Source organism: Oncorhynchus clarkii, chromosome 4 (genome assembly GCF_045791955.1).
Source record: "Oncorhynchus clarkii lewisi isolate Uvic-CL-2024 chromosome 4, UVic_Ocla_1.0, whole genome shotgun sequence".
Lineage (NCBI taxonomy): Eukaryota > Metazoa > Chordata > Actinopteri > Salmoniformes > Salmonidae > Oncorhynchus > Oncorhynchus clarkii.
This window is the reverse complement of record NC_092150.1, coordinates 48,886,035-48,899,546: the sequence shown is the minus strand read 5'-3', so window position 1 is coordinate 48,899,546 and position 13,512 is coordinate 48,886,035. Positions and strand designations below refer to the sequence as shown.

The 13,512-nt window shown below is 40.1% G+C and overlaps 1 protein-coding gene across 2 annotated transcripts in view; it reads right to left on the bottom strand.

The window, feature by feature from the left end:
- Positions 1 to 1,225: 1,225 nt before the first annotated feature.
- LOC139406904 (mucolipin TRP cation channel 2) overlaps positions 1,226 to 13,512 on the bottom strand; it is a 60,086-nt gene continuing 47,799 nt past the window's right edge. For both annotated transcript variants that reach the window (XM_071150052.1, XM_071150051.1), the window contains exon 14: positions 1,226 to 1,983. In XM_071150052.1, the coding sequence (XP_071006153.1) occupies positions 1,947 to 1,983 (37 nt within the window). In that variant the 3' untranslated portion in view covers positions 1,226 to 1,946. The remainder of the gene's footprint in view (positions 1,984 to 13,512) is intronic.

Genomic DNA, 13,512 nt, shown 5'->3' with positions numbered 1-13,512 from the left:
ATGTGAACAGCAAGGAACCTGAAGCTCAACCAGCTCCACTACAACTCCGTCGATGAGAATGGGGGAGTGTTCGGTCCGCCTTTTCCTGTAGTCCACAATCAACTCTTGAACACATTGAGGGAGAGGTTGTTGTCTTGGCACCACGGAAATGTGCAAATAAATAGAATCTCACTAGCTCATGCTTGGCTCTGCCCACCTCCTTGCATGTTCTACCCACTATAATTAATTTGCTCCCCTTGGAAACGACAAGATCTGGTCTCTGTTTGCTTCTACTGTAAATCAATTGAGCACTGAAGATGGGCTTTTGCTGGCAACCTAGTCTCCCTATGAGTGACAGCACCCTGAGCCAAACACGCAAAACCAGAGAAGATTAATGAATGCCTACACTAATTTCTCTGTCTGCCTCTCCACCACAGAAAGGAGAGGCTGAAACAGCTGTATTTTGGAGCTACCTTACTCAATGGAAATGTACCAAAACAATGGGAATGCAACGGCGTATGCAATATTAGATCAAGCATTTAAAATAGATACAATTGTATTGTTTGCTAACTGATATTTCATGTCACAACAATATATCATAACAGAATTGCAGGCAAAATGTTTTTTTTGGGGGGGGGGTGGGTCCCGTGACTAATCGCTACCATTCACTAGCACTTTTGATTACAGCCATGACACTACACTGTTATTGTAATGATGCTTCTATTAAGATAACTAAATACTGTATGCCTTTTCATTATCCTTGAATGCAGTTGGGACCCGTTACAACACATTCATGAAATACTTAGCCACAACGCATTTATTACACAGCTATGTAGTCAAAGTAAATGACCAAATAATGCATGTAACATGCATGTATCATTGTCTCATATTCTGTCACGCACTCAAGGTTCAGTTTCCGCAAATTGTCTTTTCCCTGCCGTCTTAAACCTGGGAAAGGCAGACTCACATTTTCTTATCTTTATGATACAGGCAAGACATGCATGCCTGTGTGTAGAGGCAGTTCATCTTTCAATAATATTGACTTTGCAGCTTACAGGTGTCATGAGCTCTTTATTCCAAAGTTCAATTACTAAGTACATAGCATGAGTGGATTATGCAATTTACCTTCTTCCTTTTGCAAGTGACTGCATTACCTTTTCTATTTACTGAAATGTAATTGTGGCCTTAGACACAATGGTATTTCCAAAATGGACAAAATATTTGACAAATGATTAAGACAAATACATTTTTGTAGTGCATTTACAGATTTATTTAGAACATACGAATCTATGAAACACCGAAAAATAAATTACATGTGTTTCACATTGATGTTGCATACATACAAAGGGCATCAGAATCACATAGCAGTCAGGCTCTCCCTGTGCTTGCCTGAAATGACTTTCTGGTCCTGTAAACCTCTGAAGAATGTCCCTGTGAAAATGCCTCATGAGCTTAGTTCAACAGTCGTACACCATTAGAACCCAAAATATAAGTATTATTTTTTTTACGCAAATGTTTGTAAACAAAGTAAAACACTGTATAGCAACAAAACATAGTTAACTATAATTTTGATATCATGATGGTTAGTCCTTGCATCCATAGCCCCGCCTATGAATTTGAGAGTGGTTACATTTATCCAGGCCCATTCCTCAGAGGTGGAGTGGACACTTATTGTTTTCAATATTTTCCTTCTCTTTGCAAATACAGAGCCACTGGCTTTGAGCCAGCAGATATCATACATGGCTTTTAGTTTAATGTTTAAAAGGCAATATAAAGAACTTTATTTGGCACTTATATTCCACATTTGCTCCCGTGGAAAATATACAAATTCTGCCTATAAAAACCTGCATGGTCCCAAATATTATTGAACAGTATTTCCATCAGGGTTCTTTCCTGTATTTCAGAGTTCCGGGTTCCCAATTTCCAGAATCATCCTCTGCTCCCAACATTCCCAGGTGTGGCTGCTGTCAGCTGATGAGTATGATGTCATCATTGCTTGGAGCCCTGAAACAGAACAATCCAGTCATAATCCCCCCCCAAAAAAAGGTGACTGTCATTCCAGAAAATCTTTTACTAGCTTCAATCACCCATAGGGAAAAAACACATTATTTGACATGTGAACGCGTAAAGCAGGCTACCTACCCTTACATGTACAATGTTTTATAATTATCAACTGTCTCATTGAACAGAGGACAAGCAGTGTTTCCCTTACCAAAATTGCTTGACATGAGGGGAGCTCGAACCCATGGTTAACCCATGGTTAATGCCTCACTCTCATGTGAGGCAACTGCTTTAGCTAAGTTTGCCACCAGGAAGCAATTATGTTGATGGTACGTCATGACAGCTATATGACAAGTCCATATGGCTCTTCAGCTTTTTTGTTTTTTTACAATGTACAATAAACTTGTTGCATTGACCTCTTTTCTGTAAAAGCACATGGATGTGTGCAAAACAAATGAGCAAAAGTGTAGGATTTTGACATATGAGAAAATGTGCCTTTTGAATTGTGTCTAACATTAGTCAAGGATGCATCATCATCATCATCATCATGATGCAATTATGGCACTACTTGAGACAGACCAAGAGGAACAAAAGTCAACCTTGAATTTTGAGGTTAAATTTCCCTCTGGTGGCCAAGGACCTATTTTAAGAAATGCAATTTGTTGGTGGATATGAAGTTAAAGATCTTTGATAAGCTGATGCAGAATTTGTTCTGACAGGAAATAATCATTGTCACCTGGTGAGGTTAGCATAGGGCTAACATGTGGCAGGTTATCGGATGGGACAAACTACAATGTAGGTCCAGGTTAAACTTATTCTAATATTCACAAGTATGGACCCTAGGTTGTCTGGTAAAACTTAAAGCTTTGTGTTTGCATTCCAAATGCCACGCTATTCCATTTGTAGTGCTATGTAGAGAATAGTGTGGCATTTGGATGTAGTCCCTGAAAGTTAGAATGTAGAACATTTTGAAAAGGCTTATATTTCTTGTTAATACAATGTAAAGGAAACACCAAAGTAGTTGCCATTCATTGGCAATGCCCAACAAGATGATTAGTTGTTGGCAAAGTTGTCCAGTGGAGGATGAGCCCTCCTTATAAATACATAATGTTGTTCCCTTTACTGTTCCAAATCCCCAACTATAGTCTCCTTTCCTTTATCAACCAAAGAAAATGTCCAAGGGATCAGGGTTAATCCATGTAAAGTGCTGCAGTATACTATACATCAAATGACTCATGTAGACCTGGGTCATATTCAGGGTTGGGGAGTAACAGATTACATGTGATCAGTTAATATTTACCTTTAACTAGACAAGTCAGTTAGAACACATTTTTTACAATGACAGCCTACACCGGAAAAACCTGGACAACGCTGTGCCAATTGTGCGCCGCCCTATGGGACTCCCAATCACAGCCAGGTTGTGATAAAGTAGAATCAAAGCAGGAAGTCTGTAGTGACGCCTCAAGCATGGAGAGTGCGCAGTGCCTTAGATCACTGCGCCACTCGGGAGCCCAAGAAAATGTAACTCGGGAGTTGAATGTAACCCAATTCGTTTTTTGTAATCACTTACGTTATCAGGACAAATATTTGGGAAAACTAGATTACTTGAATTACTTTTAAATTCAGTGAAGAGTTTTGCAAAAAAAATACATTATCACCTTTGAGAAAACAATCACGTTCAATTCAGCATTGAAAAAAATGTGTTCCACCTGAGCAGGTCTGACCACAAGTCAGAGACCATTGATGGAATCATAATACAGGCTCTGACCCCTGCAGGATGTGTCAGTGCCTACAGTTCATTACGGATTACAAAGGAAAACCCAACCGTGATCTGCAATTCATTTTATGCATGCTTTGACAACATTGAGCCGGGTGTCAGAGCCGTCACCAACCCAGAGGATTGGGTGATCTCGCTCGCCGAGGCCAATGAGAGAAGGGTCATTAAATCAGGTCAACGCCGGCAAGGCCACTGGCCCCGACGGTATTCCAGGGTGCGTTATTCCAGGGTCTAATCCTCACATCTGTAATCATGAAGTGCTTTGAGAGGCTGGTTACTCCACACATTAACTCCACCATCCCAGCCACCCTAGGCCCACTCCAATTGGCATTACGCCAGCAGATCCACATACAACGCAATCTCGATTGCTCTCCACGCTGCCCTCACCCACCTAGATAAGAACAATACCTGTGAGAGAATACTGTTCATTGACTACAGCTCAGCGTTCAACACCATTGTCCCGTCCATGCTCGTCACCAAGCTTAGGACTCTGGGAACAACCTCTCTCTCGAGGTCCGCAAGACCGAGGTTGGGGACTACAGGAAACAGGGGTGGTGGGGAGAGGGGCAAGCTCGCCCCCATCCACATCGGCGGGGCGGTAGTGGAGTAGTTAGACAGCTTCAAGTTACTCAGTGTCCAAATCACTAAAGACAAATGGTCCAAACACAGTCGTCAAGGAGGCGAGCTTGTGCGTCTTCCCCCTCAGGGAGGTTGAAGTTTGGCATGGGCCCTCCATCCCTTAAAAGATTGTACAGCTGTACCATTGAGAGCATATTGACTGGCTAAATCAATGCTTGGTATGGCAATAGCACTGCCCTCGATCGCGTGGCGCTACAGAGGGTTGTGCGGACAGCCCAGTACATCCCTGGCACCAAGCGCCTTGCCATCCAGGCGGTGTAAAAAGGCCCAGAAAAATCATTAGACTCCAACCAACCAATCCATATACTATTTTCTCTTCTGCTGCACGGCTAGAGGTACCAGTGTGTCAAGTCTGACCCCAACAGGCTCTTCACAGCTTCTATCCCCAAGCAATATGACTGATAAATACCTACACGGACTGAGTTACCCTTGTATCTTTGACCTTTTATTACAATCTTTGCACATTCACAGGGCCCTACACTCACTCCATAGTTTGCTGACTCACATTTATACTGACGCTACACACCAGCTGCTACTCTGTTTATCTTTTATCCTGTTGCCTAGTCCGCTTACCCCTACAGTATCGACAATCACTCGAGTATTCCTGCACGTTGTAAATATGGTATTGGAACTGACTTAGACTAGCTGCCATAGATTTACATTAGAAGTGCCCATCCAAGAAGGCTCAAGGTCATTGACCACAGATAGTTATTTGACGGCATTTTATCTGCCATAGCTTTGATTGGACTGATCATGTCAACATCATACTTTCAAAATCTTAGCTAGCAGTCATAATGAATCAAGTCAGTCTACTGGCAAATCCTTCTCAATTGAAGAGAAATAAGAGAAACGTATTGGTGCTTGTCGGCCAGGAACATTAAACAAGTTGTAAATTCAACAATTAGTGGTTTGGAAGGAATCAGTTCCCAACTGCAAGCTTTGCAAAGCAATCACTAGCCTGCTATTTCAGTGGAAAGGTTGTGGTCCAAGTCTAGGTTTAAGGGTCTTTGATAAGCTTAAAATTATAAAACATTCACTTGCAACACACCACGGGCCAGAAAAGGTTGAATACATTGGCCATGCTGTTTAAAACAACTGGAAACGCAGAAATCTCAGGAGTTCAGTAAATTCAAGACAACTGGAAAATAAGTTTTGAATGGTCATCCAACTCGGAATTCCTAGTCGGGAACATACAGGTCCAAAAATGTATTGTATGCTGCTGCATAAACTATGTAATAATACGCCAGGGAGATATGTATACTGTAGCTAAGAAAGTAATACTAAGTGTATGTTGTGTAGTAAGCTGTTAGTAGCCCATGTGCCTCATCCTAATAAGTTGGTCCTTTTCCCCTTCATAACTTAGTCTACTGTTCTGACTTGGTGGTGCACATAAAAATAAAATACATTTTTTTATTTGTTACATGCGCTGAATACAAAAGTAAACCTTACCATGAAATGCTTACTTAAAAGCCCTTAACTCTATTTCTTGAACCGTATTATTGGTTAAAACCTCTCTGGGATATGTGGGATGGTAGCGTTCCACCTGGCCAATATCCAGTGAAAATGCAGAGCGCCAAATTCAAATAAATGACTATAAAAATGTTGCTTTGATGAAATCACACATTCAATATCATTCTGAACAGTGTTAATTCTTCATTTCTCAAAGGAAAAACATCAACCAATTTCTAAAGACTGTTGACATCCAGTGGAAGTGATAGGAACTGCAGGAAAGTTGATTAGAATGAAAACCATTGAAAAGAGAGTGACCTCAAAATAAAAAAAATGGTTTGTCCTTGGGTTTTCACCTGCCAAATAAGTTCTGTTATACTCACAGACATGATTCAAACAGTTTTAGAAACTTCAGTGTTTTCTATCCAGATCTACTAATAGTATGCATATCTTAGCTTCTGGGTCTGAGTAGCAGGCCATTTACCTTGGACACGCTTTTCATCCGGACGTGAAAATACTGTCCCCTGTCCCAAAGAAGTTAAGTAAAAAAAATAACAATAAAGAGGCTATATACAGGGGTATCGGCCCCGAGTCAATGTGCGGGGGTACAGGTTAGTCTAGGTAAGTTGAACATTTGTACATGTAGGTAGGGGTAAAGTGACTATGCATAGATAAACAGCAAGTAACAGCAGTGTAAAAATCAAAGGGGGTGGGTGTCAATGTAAATAGTCCAGGTGGCCTTTTGATTAGCTGTTCAGGAGTCTTATGGTTTGGGGGTAAAAACGGTTAAGAAACGTTTTGAACCTAGTCTTGGCGCTCCGGTACTGCTTGCCGTGCGGTAATAGAGAGAACAGTCTATGACTTGGGTGGCTGGAGTCTGACAATTGTTTAGGGACTTCCTCTGACACCGCCTAGTATATAGGTCCTGGATGACAAGAAGCTTGCACTACCCTCTGCAGCGCCTTACGGTCAGAGCATGTAGCCTGTTTTAGAGAAATGTAATCAAATATTGGAAGAGATTTCATTCTCTGCTTATGTCCCCTTTATTTATCCTATGGTTCTGACTTGGTGTACAGGGAGAGTACTGTTTTGAATTTGGTTGCTGCACCCCACAAGTGCTGAACAAATAGTTGACAAAATCTGTCCTAGCTCACTCATTAATGTCTTAATCAAAATTACAGATTGCCTCTTATCCACTCGTCATTCCCTTTGCTATAGTTTGTCAATCTCAAACTGTCAGTAGAAACATTTGTTTCATCAAGGTCAGCCATATTTTTTAAAAAGGCAGTAAAAATGTAGGCTGAATGTACAGTTTCGCTGCCAGACAAGTTTCCTCTGACACCGCCGCTACACCTGGCTAAGAATTCACTTCATGGTGCTAAAAAGAAATAAAGCTGTCCCAACAGCAGAGCTATCGGCCCTAACAGTTTGTGGGCACTGTTACTCACAGTTGTAGTGCAATTCATGTATTGTTTTGTGTTGTGTAGTGGCTTTACTGGCATGCATCCAAAAAAAAAATCTGAGTTTGCCCCACCAAGATTTACATGCGAAAATCACCACTGCTAGACAACCATTTATGTATTGCCATAGATTTTCAAGTAGATGTAAAAGTCAAACTGGAACTCAGCCACGCAGGAACAGTCACCATCTACTTGATAAGCAACTCCAGTGTAGATGTAGCCTTGTGTTTCAGGTTGTCCTGCTGAAAAGGTGTATTCATCTCCCAATGTCTGGTGGAAAGCAGACCGAGGCAGGTTTTCTGCTATGATTTAACATTATGCAGCCACTACCATGCTTTAAAATCTGGAGAGAGTGGTACATGTTTTGTATTTGCATCAAACATAAAACTTTGTATTCAGAACAATGAACATTTCTTGCAGTATTACTTTAATGCTGTGTTGCAAACAGGTTGCAAGTTTTTATTATGTACAATCTTCCTTTTCACCCTGTCAATTAGGTTAGAATTGTGGAGTAAATCAGTCCTTAAATTTGTAAAATCGGGAAGTGCGATCAAAAAGTGAGTGCGATAGAGCCTTCCAGGTCACCGTCCATGATACCAAAAAAAAAAATAATAATACACACACACACACATACACACACACACGTGTATATATATTTATTTTTAATTTTTTTATTAAGCACTGCATGCAATATCACTTTTGCATAGAGCAGTTGAGTAGAGGTGTGTGAAGAAGTTGCACATTGAATTTCTTTGTAGCCTAGGGTCCAGAAAAAAATAAAATGTATTTCATGCAATTCTACTTCATTTTACATGGCTGAATCATTTTTAGACTGCACAAATGATAGGATACTTTGAAACTGACAAACAATCTGATAATAAAAACGACTTGACTCCACCAGTAGCCTAAACGTGTGGAGACATTGTACAATGAGGAAATTCTTTAAAAAATACAAAGAAAACTTTCCAATTTTACTGACATATCCAATGATGCACAGCTCACTCACCTGTGATGGCCGATTGATTGCTCAATAGATGGTGTTGCTATTTACACAAATAATATTATTTCTGTGTCTCTGTTAAAGGCTACCTTCAGTCCTACATTTTAATGGTTGGGTCCAAACTCAAAAATAAAAGTTAATATGAAGTGATCGTCCACCCTCCGCCAAGAAGTGTGTACTAAACGAACTCATTGATTTAATTACCATTTTTACTACCCCAGAGGTGTTGATCACCAGATTTTAATCTTGCATGGGGAACGCAGGATGCTGACTGTTTAAAGGATTTTTGTACTGATCGAAAATCGCCCCATCTGATTACAGTTTTTTTTAAAATATCAAAATAAATCATGCCTTAGTATTAAAAGTAGGAGAAAAATTGAAATAATGCTTCTCCCTCTATTGGATTTTGGTGATATTGTTTACATGCATGAAGCAGGCTCTTTTCAAACCCTTGGACGCAGTCTACCATTCCGCACTACGTTTTATCACAGGTGACAATTTTAGGACTCATCATTGTAGTCTGTATAAAAATGTAGGATGGACCACTGTCTGTAAGAGAGCTGCATTCTCTTATTTACAAAGCAATCTTATAAAAACTGCCTCTATATGTAACTTCCTTAATTAAGTTAAGAATCATAAGTTACCAAACCCGTTCTCAGGAATGGATAACAATAGAGATCCCTTCGGTCTCCACAGATTTGGAAAAATGTGCATTTTGTTTTTTGCCCCGAATGTGTGGAACAGAGTTCACAGCAGTTACATGTGCTGGTGTCACTCGGGCTGTTGAAATTGATTGAGGGCCTTTGAAGTTGAATGTGATTGCTTTTATTAAATGTGTTTACTTTGTTCTTGTGCGCTGAATTATATTGTTTTAAAAAACACATATGTTTTATTATTCTGTTATTGTAATTTTAAATCTGTGACTCTCTGTTTAAATATAGTTCAAATAAAAAATTAAATAGGCCCATTGGGAAGTTGACAATGTTTTGGTAGCCTACAGAGAGATGTCTTTTTTCCATCAGGAGCCATTTGCTTTCCGATTTGAGTTGCCACAACTTCCTGAGTTACACCAGGAATGCACAATCCCTCCATCAGTGCTCAGACTGTCCTCAGTTGGCTGAGAGAGGCTGGACTGAGGGCTTGTAGGCCTGTTGTAAGGCAGGTCCTCACCAGACATCACCGGCAACAACCCCCATAGGCAACGTGGTTGCCGGTGATGTCTGTTGAGGACCCGCCTTACAACAGGCCTGCAAGACCTCAGTCCAGCCTCTCAGCCTATTGTGGACAGTCTGAGCACTGATGGAGGGATTGTGCGTTCCTGGTGTAACTCGGGAAGTTGATGTTGCCATCCTGTACCTGTCCCGCAGGTGTGATGTTCGTATGTACCGATCCTGTGCAGGTGTTGTTACATGTGGTCTGCCACTGCGAGGATGATCAGCTGTCCGTCCTGTCTCCCTGTAGCACTGTCTTAGGCGTCTCACAGTACAGACATTGCAATTTATTGCCCTGGCCACATTACACAGATGAGGGACCCTGGGCATCTTTCTTTTGGTGTTTTTCAGTAGAAAGGCCTCTTTAGTGTCCTAAGTGTTCATAACTGACCTTAATTGCCTACCGTCTGTAAGCTGTTAGTGTCTTAATGTACATGCACCCGTGGAACGGTCGTTAAATGTTTATGGTTCATTGAACAAGCATGGGAAACAGTGTTTAAACCAGTTACAATGAAGAGCTGTGAAGTTAATTTGTAAAAAATCTAATTTATCTTTGAAAGACAGGGTCCTAAAAAGGGATGTTCATAATTTTATTGCCGAGTTTACACCCACATTTAGTATACAACCCAGGCATTAACCTCTCTTGGGTAGGGTGCAGTATTTTCATGTCTGGATGAAAAGCGTGCCCAAAGTAAACTGCCTGTTACTCAGGCCCAGAAGCTAGGATATGCATATAATTTGGATAGAAAACTCTAAAGTTTCTAAAACTGTTACAATTATGTCTGAGTATAACAGAACTGATATGGCAGGCGAAACCCTGAGGACAAACCCCCCCCCCAAACAAAAAAACTAAACAAAAAAATCAGCCTACCACTGTCTTCAATGGCTGTCACTTTTATTATAAGGCGAAATCCTCCCAGATTGCAGTTCCTATGGCTTCCACTAGATGTCGACTGTCTTTAAAAAGAGTTTCATGCTGTTTTTTTTTTTAAATGAGCCAGAAATTGTAGTTTTTTTAGGTGGCTCCCATTTTGTCTGTAGTGTTTCCAAGTGCGTGGAAGAGAGCGCATTCTTTGGTATTTTTCTCCGGTAAAGACAATAACAATTCTCCGTCTTAAATTGTATCATTAAATTTACGTATTAGGATACCTAATGTTTGATTATAAACCTTGTTTGACTTGTTTGGAAAACATGATTAGTAATGTTTGGGATTCATTTTTTTTTGCATTTTGATGGAGGGAAACTAGGTGGATTATTGACTGAAGCGGCCAGCTAAACTGAGCTATGGATATAAAGAAGGACATTATTGAACAAAAGGACCATTTGTGATATATCTGGGACCTTGTGGAGAGCCAACAGAAGAAGATCAAAGGTAAGGCATTTTTTATTTCGTTATTTCTGACTTTCGTGTTGCACCTGCATGGTTGAATTTTTTTTTTCATGCAGGGCGCTGTCCTCAGATAATTGCATGGTGTGCTTTTGCCGTAAATCCTTTTTGAAATATGACAGCAGCTGGATTAACAAGAAGCTAAGCTTTATTTTGATACCTGTATATTACACTTGTCATTTTATGAAAGTTATCGTCCCACCTGCCCATAAGAAGTTTTAACTAGCAGCGATGAAGTGAAGAATGGTGACGAAAACCAACAGAACCGCTAACGGAAAATCTACAAAGGCCCAGTCCCAACAAGCAGCAGCTAGCGCCACTTTGAGTACTGAGAACAATTCAGACACCCACCAACAAGATTCCTCCATGGCAATGAACAAATGAAAAAGGCTGTAATAAAAACTATCAATCATTTTGACAGGCTCGAAACAAAGTTTGAGTCCCTAAAGACAGCACAGGTCGCCCAGAGCGCGCCCAGAGTAAACTTCCTGCTACTCAGGCCCAGATGATAATATGCATATTATTAGTAGTATTGGATAGAAAACACTCTGAAGTTTCTAAAAACTGTTTGAATTATGTTTTTGAGTATAACAGAACTCATATGGCAGGCAAAAACCTGAGAAAAAATCCAACTAGGAAGTGGGAAATCAGAGGTTTGTAGTTTTTCAAGTCATTGCCTATCAAATATACAGTGTCTACGGGGTCATATTGCACTTCCTAAGGCTTCCACCAGTCTTTAGAACCTTGTTCGAAGCTTCTACTGTGAAGTGGGGGTGAATGAGAGCTGATTCAACCAGAGGTCTGGCAGAGTGGCATGAGCTGATCACGCTCATCTGAGCTGATCACTTTGTCTGAACTGTCGCCTGGACTTGCCCGCGCCTCGTGAGTTTGGACTTGTTTACTAAACGCTCTAACAAAAGGCGATTTGGACATAAATTATGGATTTTATAGAACAAAACAAATATTTATTGTGGAACTGGGATTCCTGGGAGTGCATTCTGATGAAGATCAAAGGTAAGTGAATATTTATAACACTGACTCCACAACATTACTGACTCCACAACATGGCGGGTATCTGCATGGCTTGTTTTTGTGTCTGAGCGCCATACTCAGATTATCGCATGGTTTGCTTTTTCCGTAAAACTTTTTTGAAATCTGACACAGCGGTTGCATTAACCTCTCTCGGGTACGTGGGACGCTAGCGTCCCATCTGGCCAACATCCAGTGAGGTTGCAGAGCACCAAATTCAATTACAGAAATGCTCATTATAAAAATTCAGAAAACAAAACATGTTTTACATAGGTTTAAAGATTAACTTCTTGTTAAACCAACCACAGTGTCATATTTATAAAATGCTTTTCGGCCAAAGAATACCTAGCCCAGAACATACCTAGCCCAGAACATAGCTCAGTTGACAAATTATTACAAACAGTAACCAGCCAAGCAGAAGCCTTACAAAACTCAGAAATAGAGATACAATGAATCCCTTACCTTTGATGATCTTCATATGGTGGCAATCAGAAGACATTCATTTACTCAATAAATGTTCCTTTTGTTCGATGAAGTCTCTTTATATCCAAAAACCTCAGTTTTGTTCACACGTTTTCTTTAGTAATCCACAGGCTTAAACTCAGTCAAAACAATCAGACAAAAAAAATCCAAATGGTATCCGTAAAGTTCATAGAAACATGTAAAACAATTTTTATATTCAATCCTCAGGTTGTTTTTTAGCCTAAATTATCTATAATATTTCAACTGGACAATAACGTCATCAATATAAAAGGTAAACAAGAAATGCACGTATGCCTGAAAAAGCTCTGCGACACGTTAGGGTCCACTCGTTCAGAATGGTCTTACTCCCTTATTTATAAGAATACAAGCCTGAAACTATTTCTAAAGACTGTTGACATCTAGTGGAAGGCATAGGAACTGCAAATGGAGTCCTAAGTCAATGGATACTGCAATGGCATGAATAGAAAACTACACACAAAAAAAAATGACTTCCTGAATGGATATTTCTCAGGTTTTTGCCTGTTAAATCAGTTCTGTTATACTCACAGACACTATTTCAACAGTTTTGGAAACTTTAGAGATTTTTCCATCCAAATCTACCAGTTATATGCATATCATATCTTCTGGGCCCGAGTAAGCAGGCCGTTAAATTTGGGAATGCTTTTCATCCAAAATTCCGAATGCTGCCCCCTACCCTAGAGAGGTTAAAAACCTCTTGCGACGAGCAATCCCGTATCCGGGAGCGTAATCATAGCCTCAAATGCATTAGCATAACGCAGCGGACATAAATACCCCTAGAAACTTTTCCTATTCATGAAAATCGCAAATTAAATGAAATAATTATATTCAAACACAAGCTTAGCCTTTTGTTAACAACACTGTCATCTCAGATTTTCAAAATATGCGTTACAGCCAACGCTAGACAAGCATTTGTGTAAGTTTATCATGGCATAATGCTATGCTAGGCTCTGCTGGCAGCAGGCAACATTTTCACAAAAATAAGAAAAGCAACCAAATTAAATCATTTACCTTTGAAGAACTTCAGATGGTTTCACTCAGGAGACTCCCAGTTATATAGCAAATGTTCCTTTTTTCCT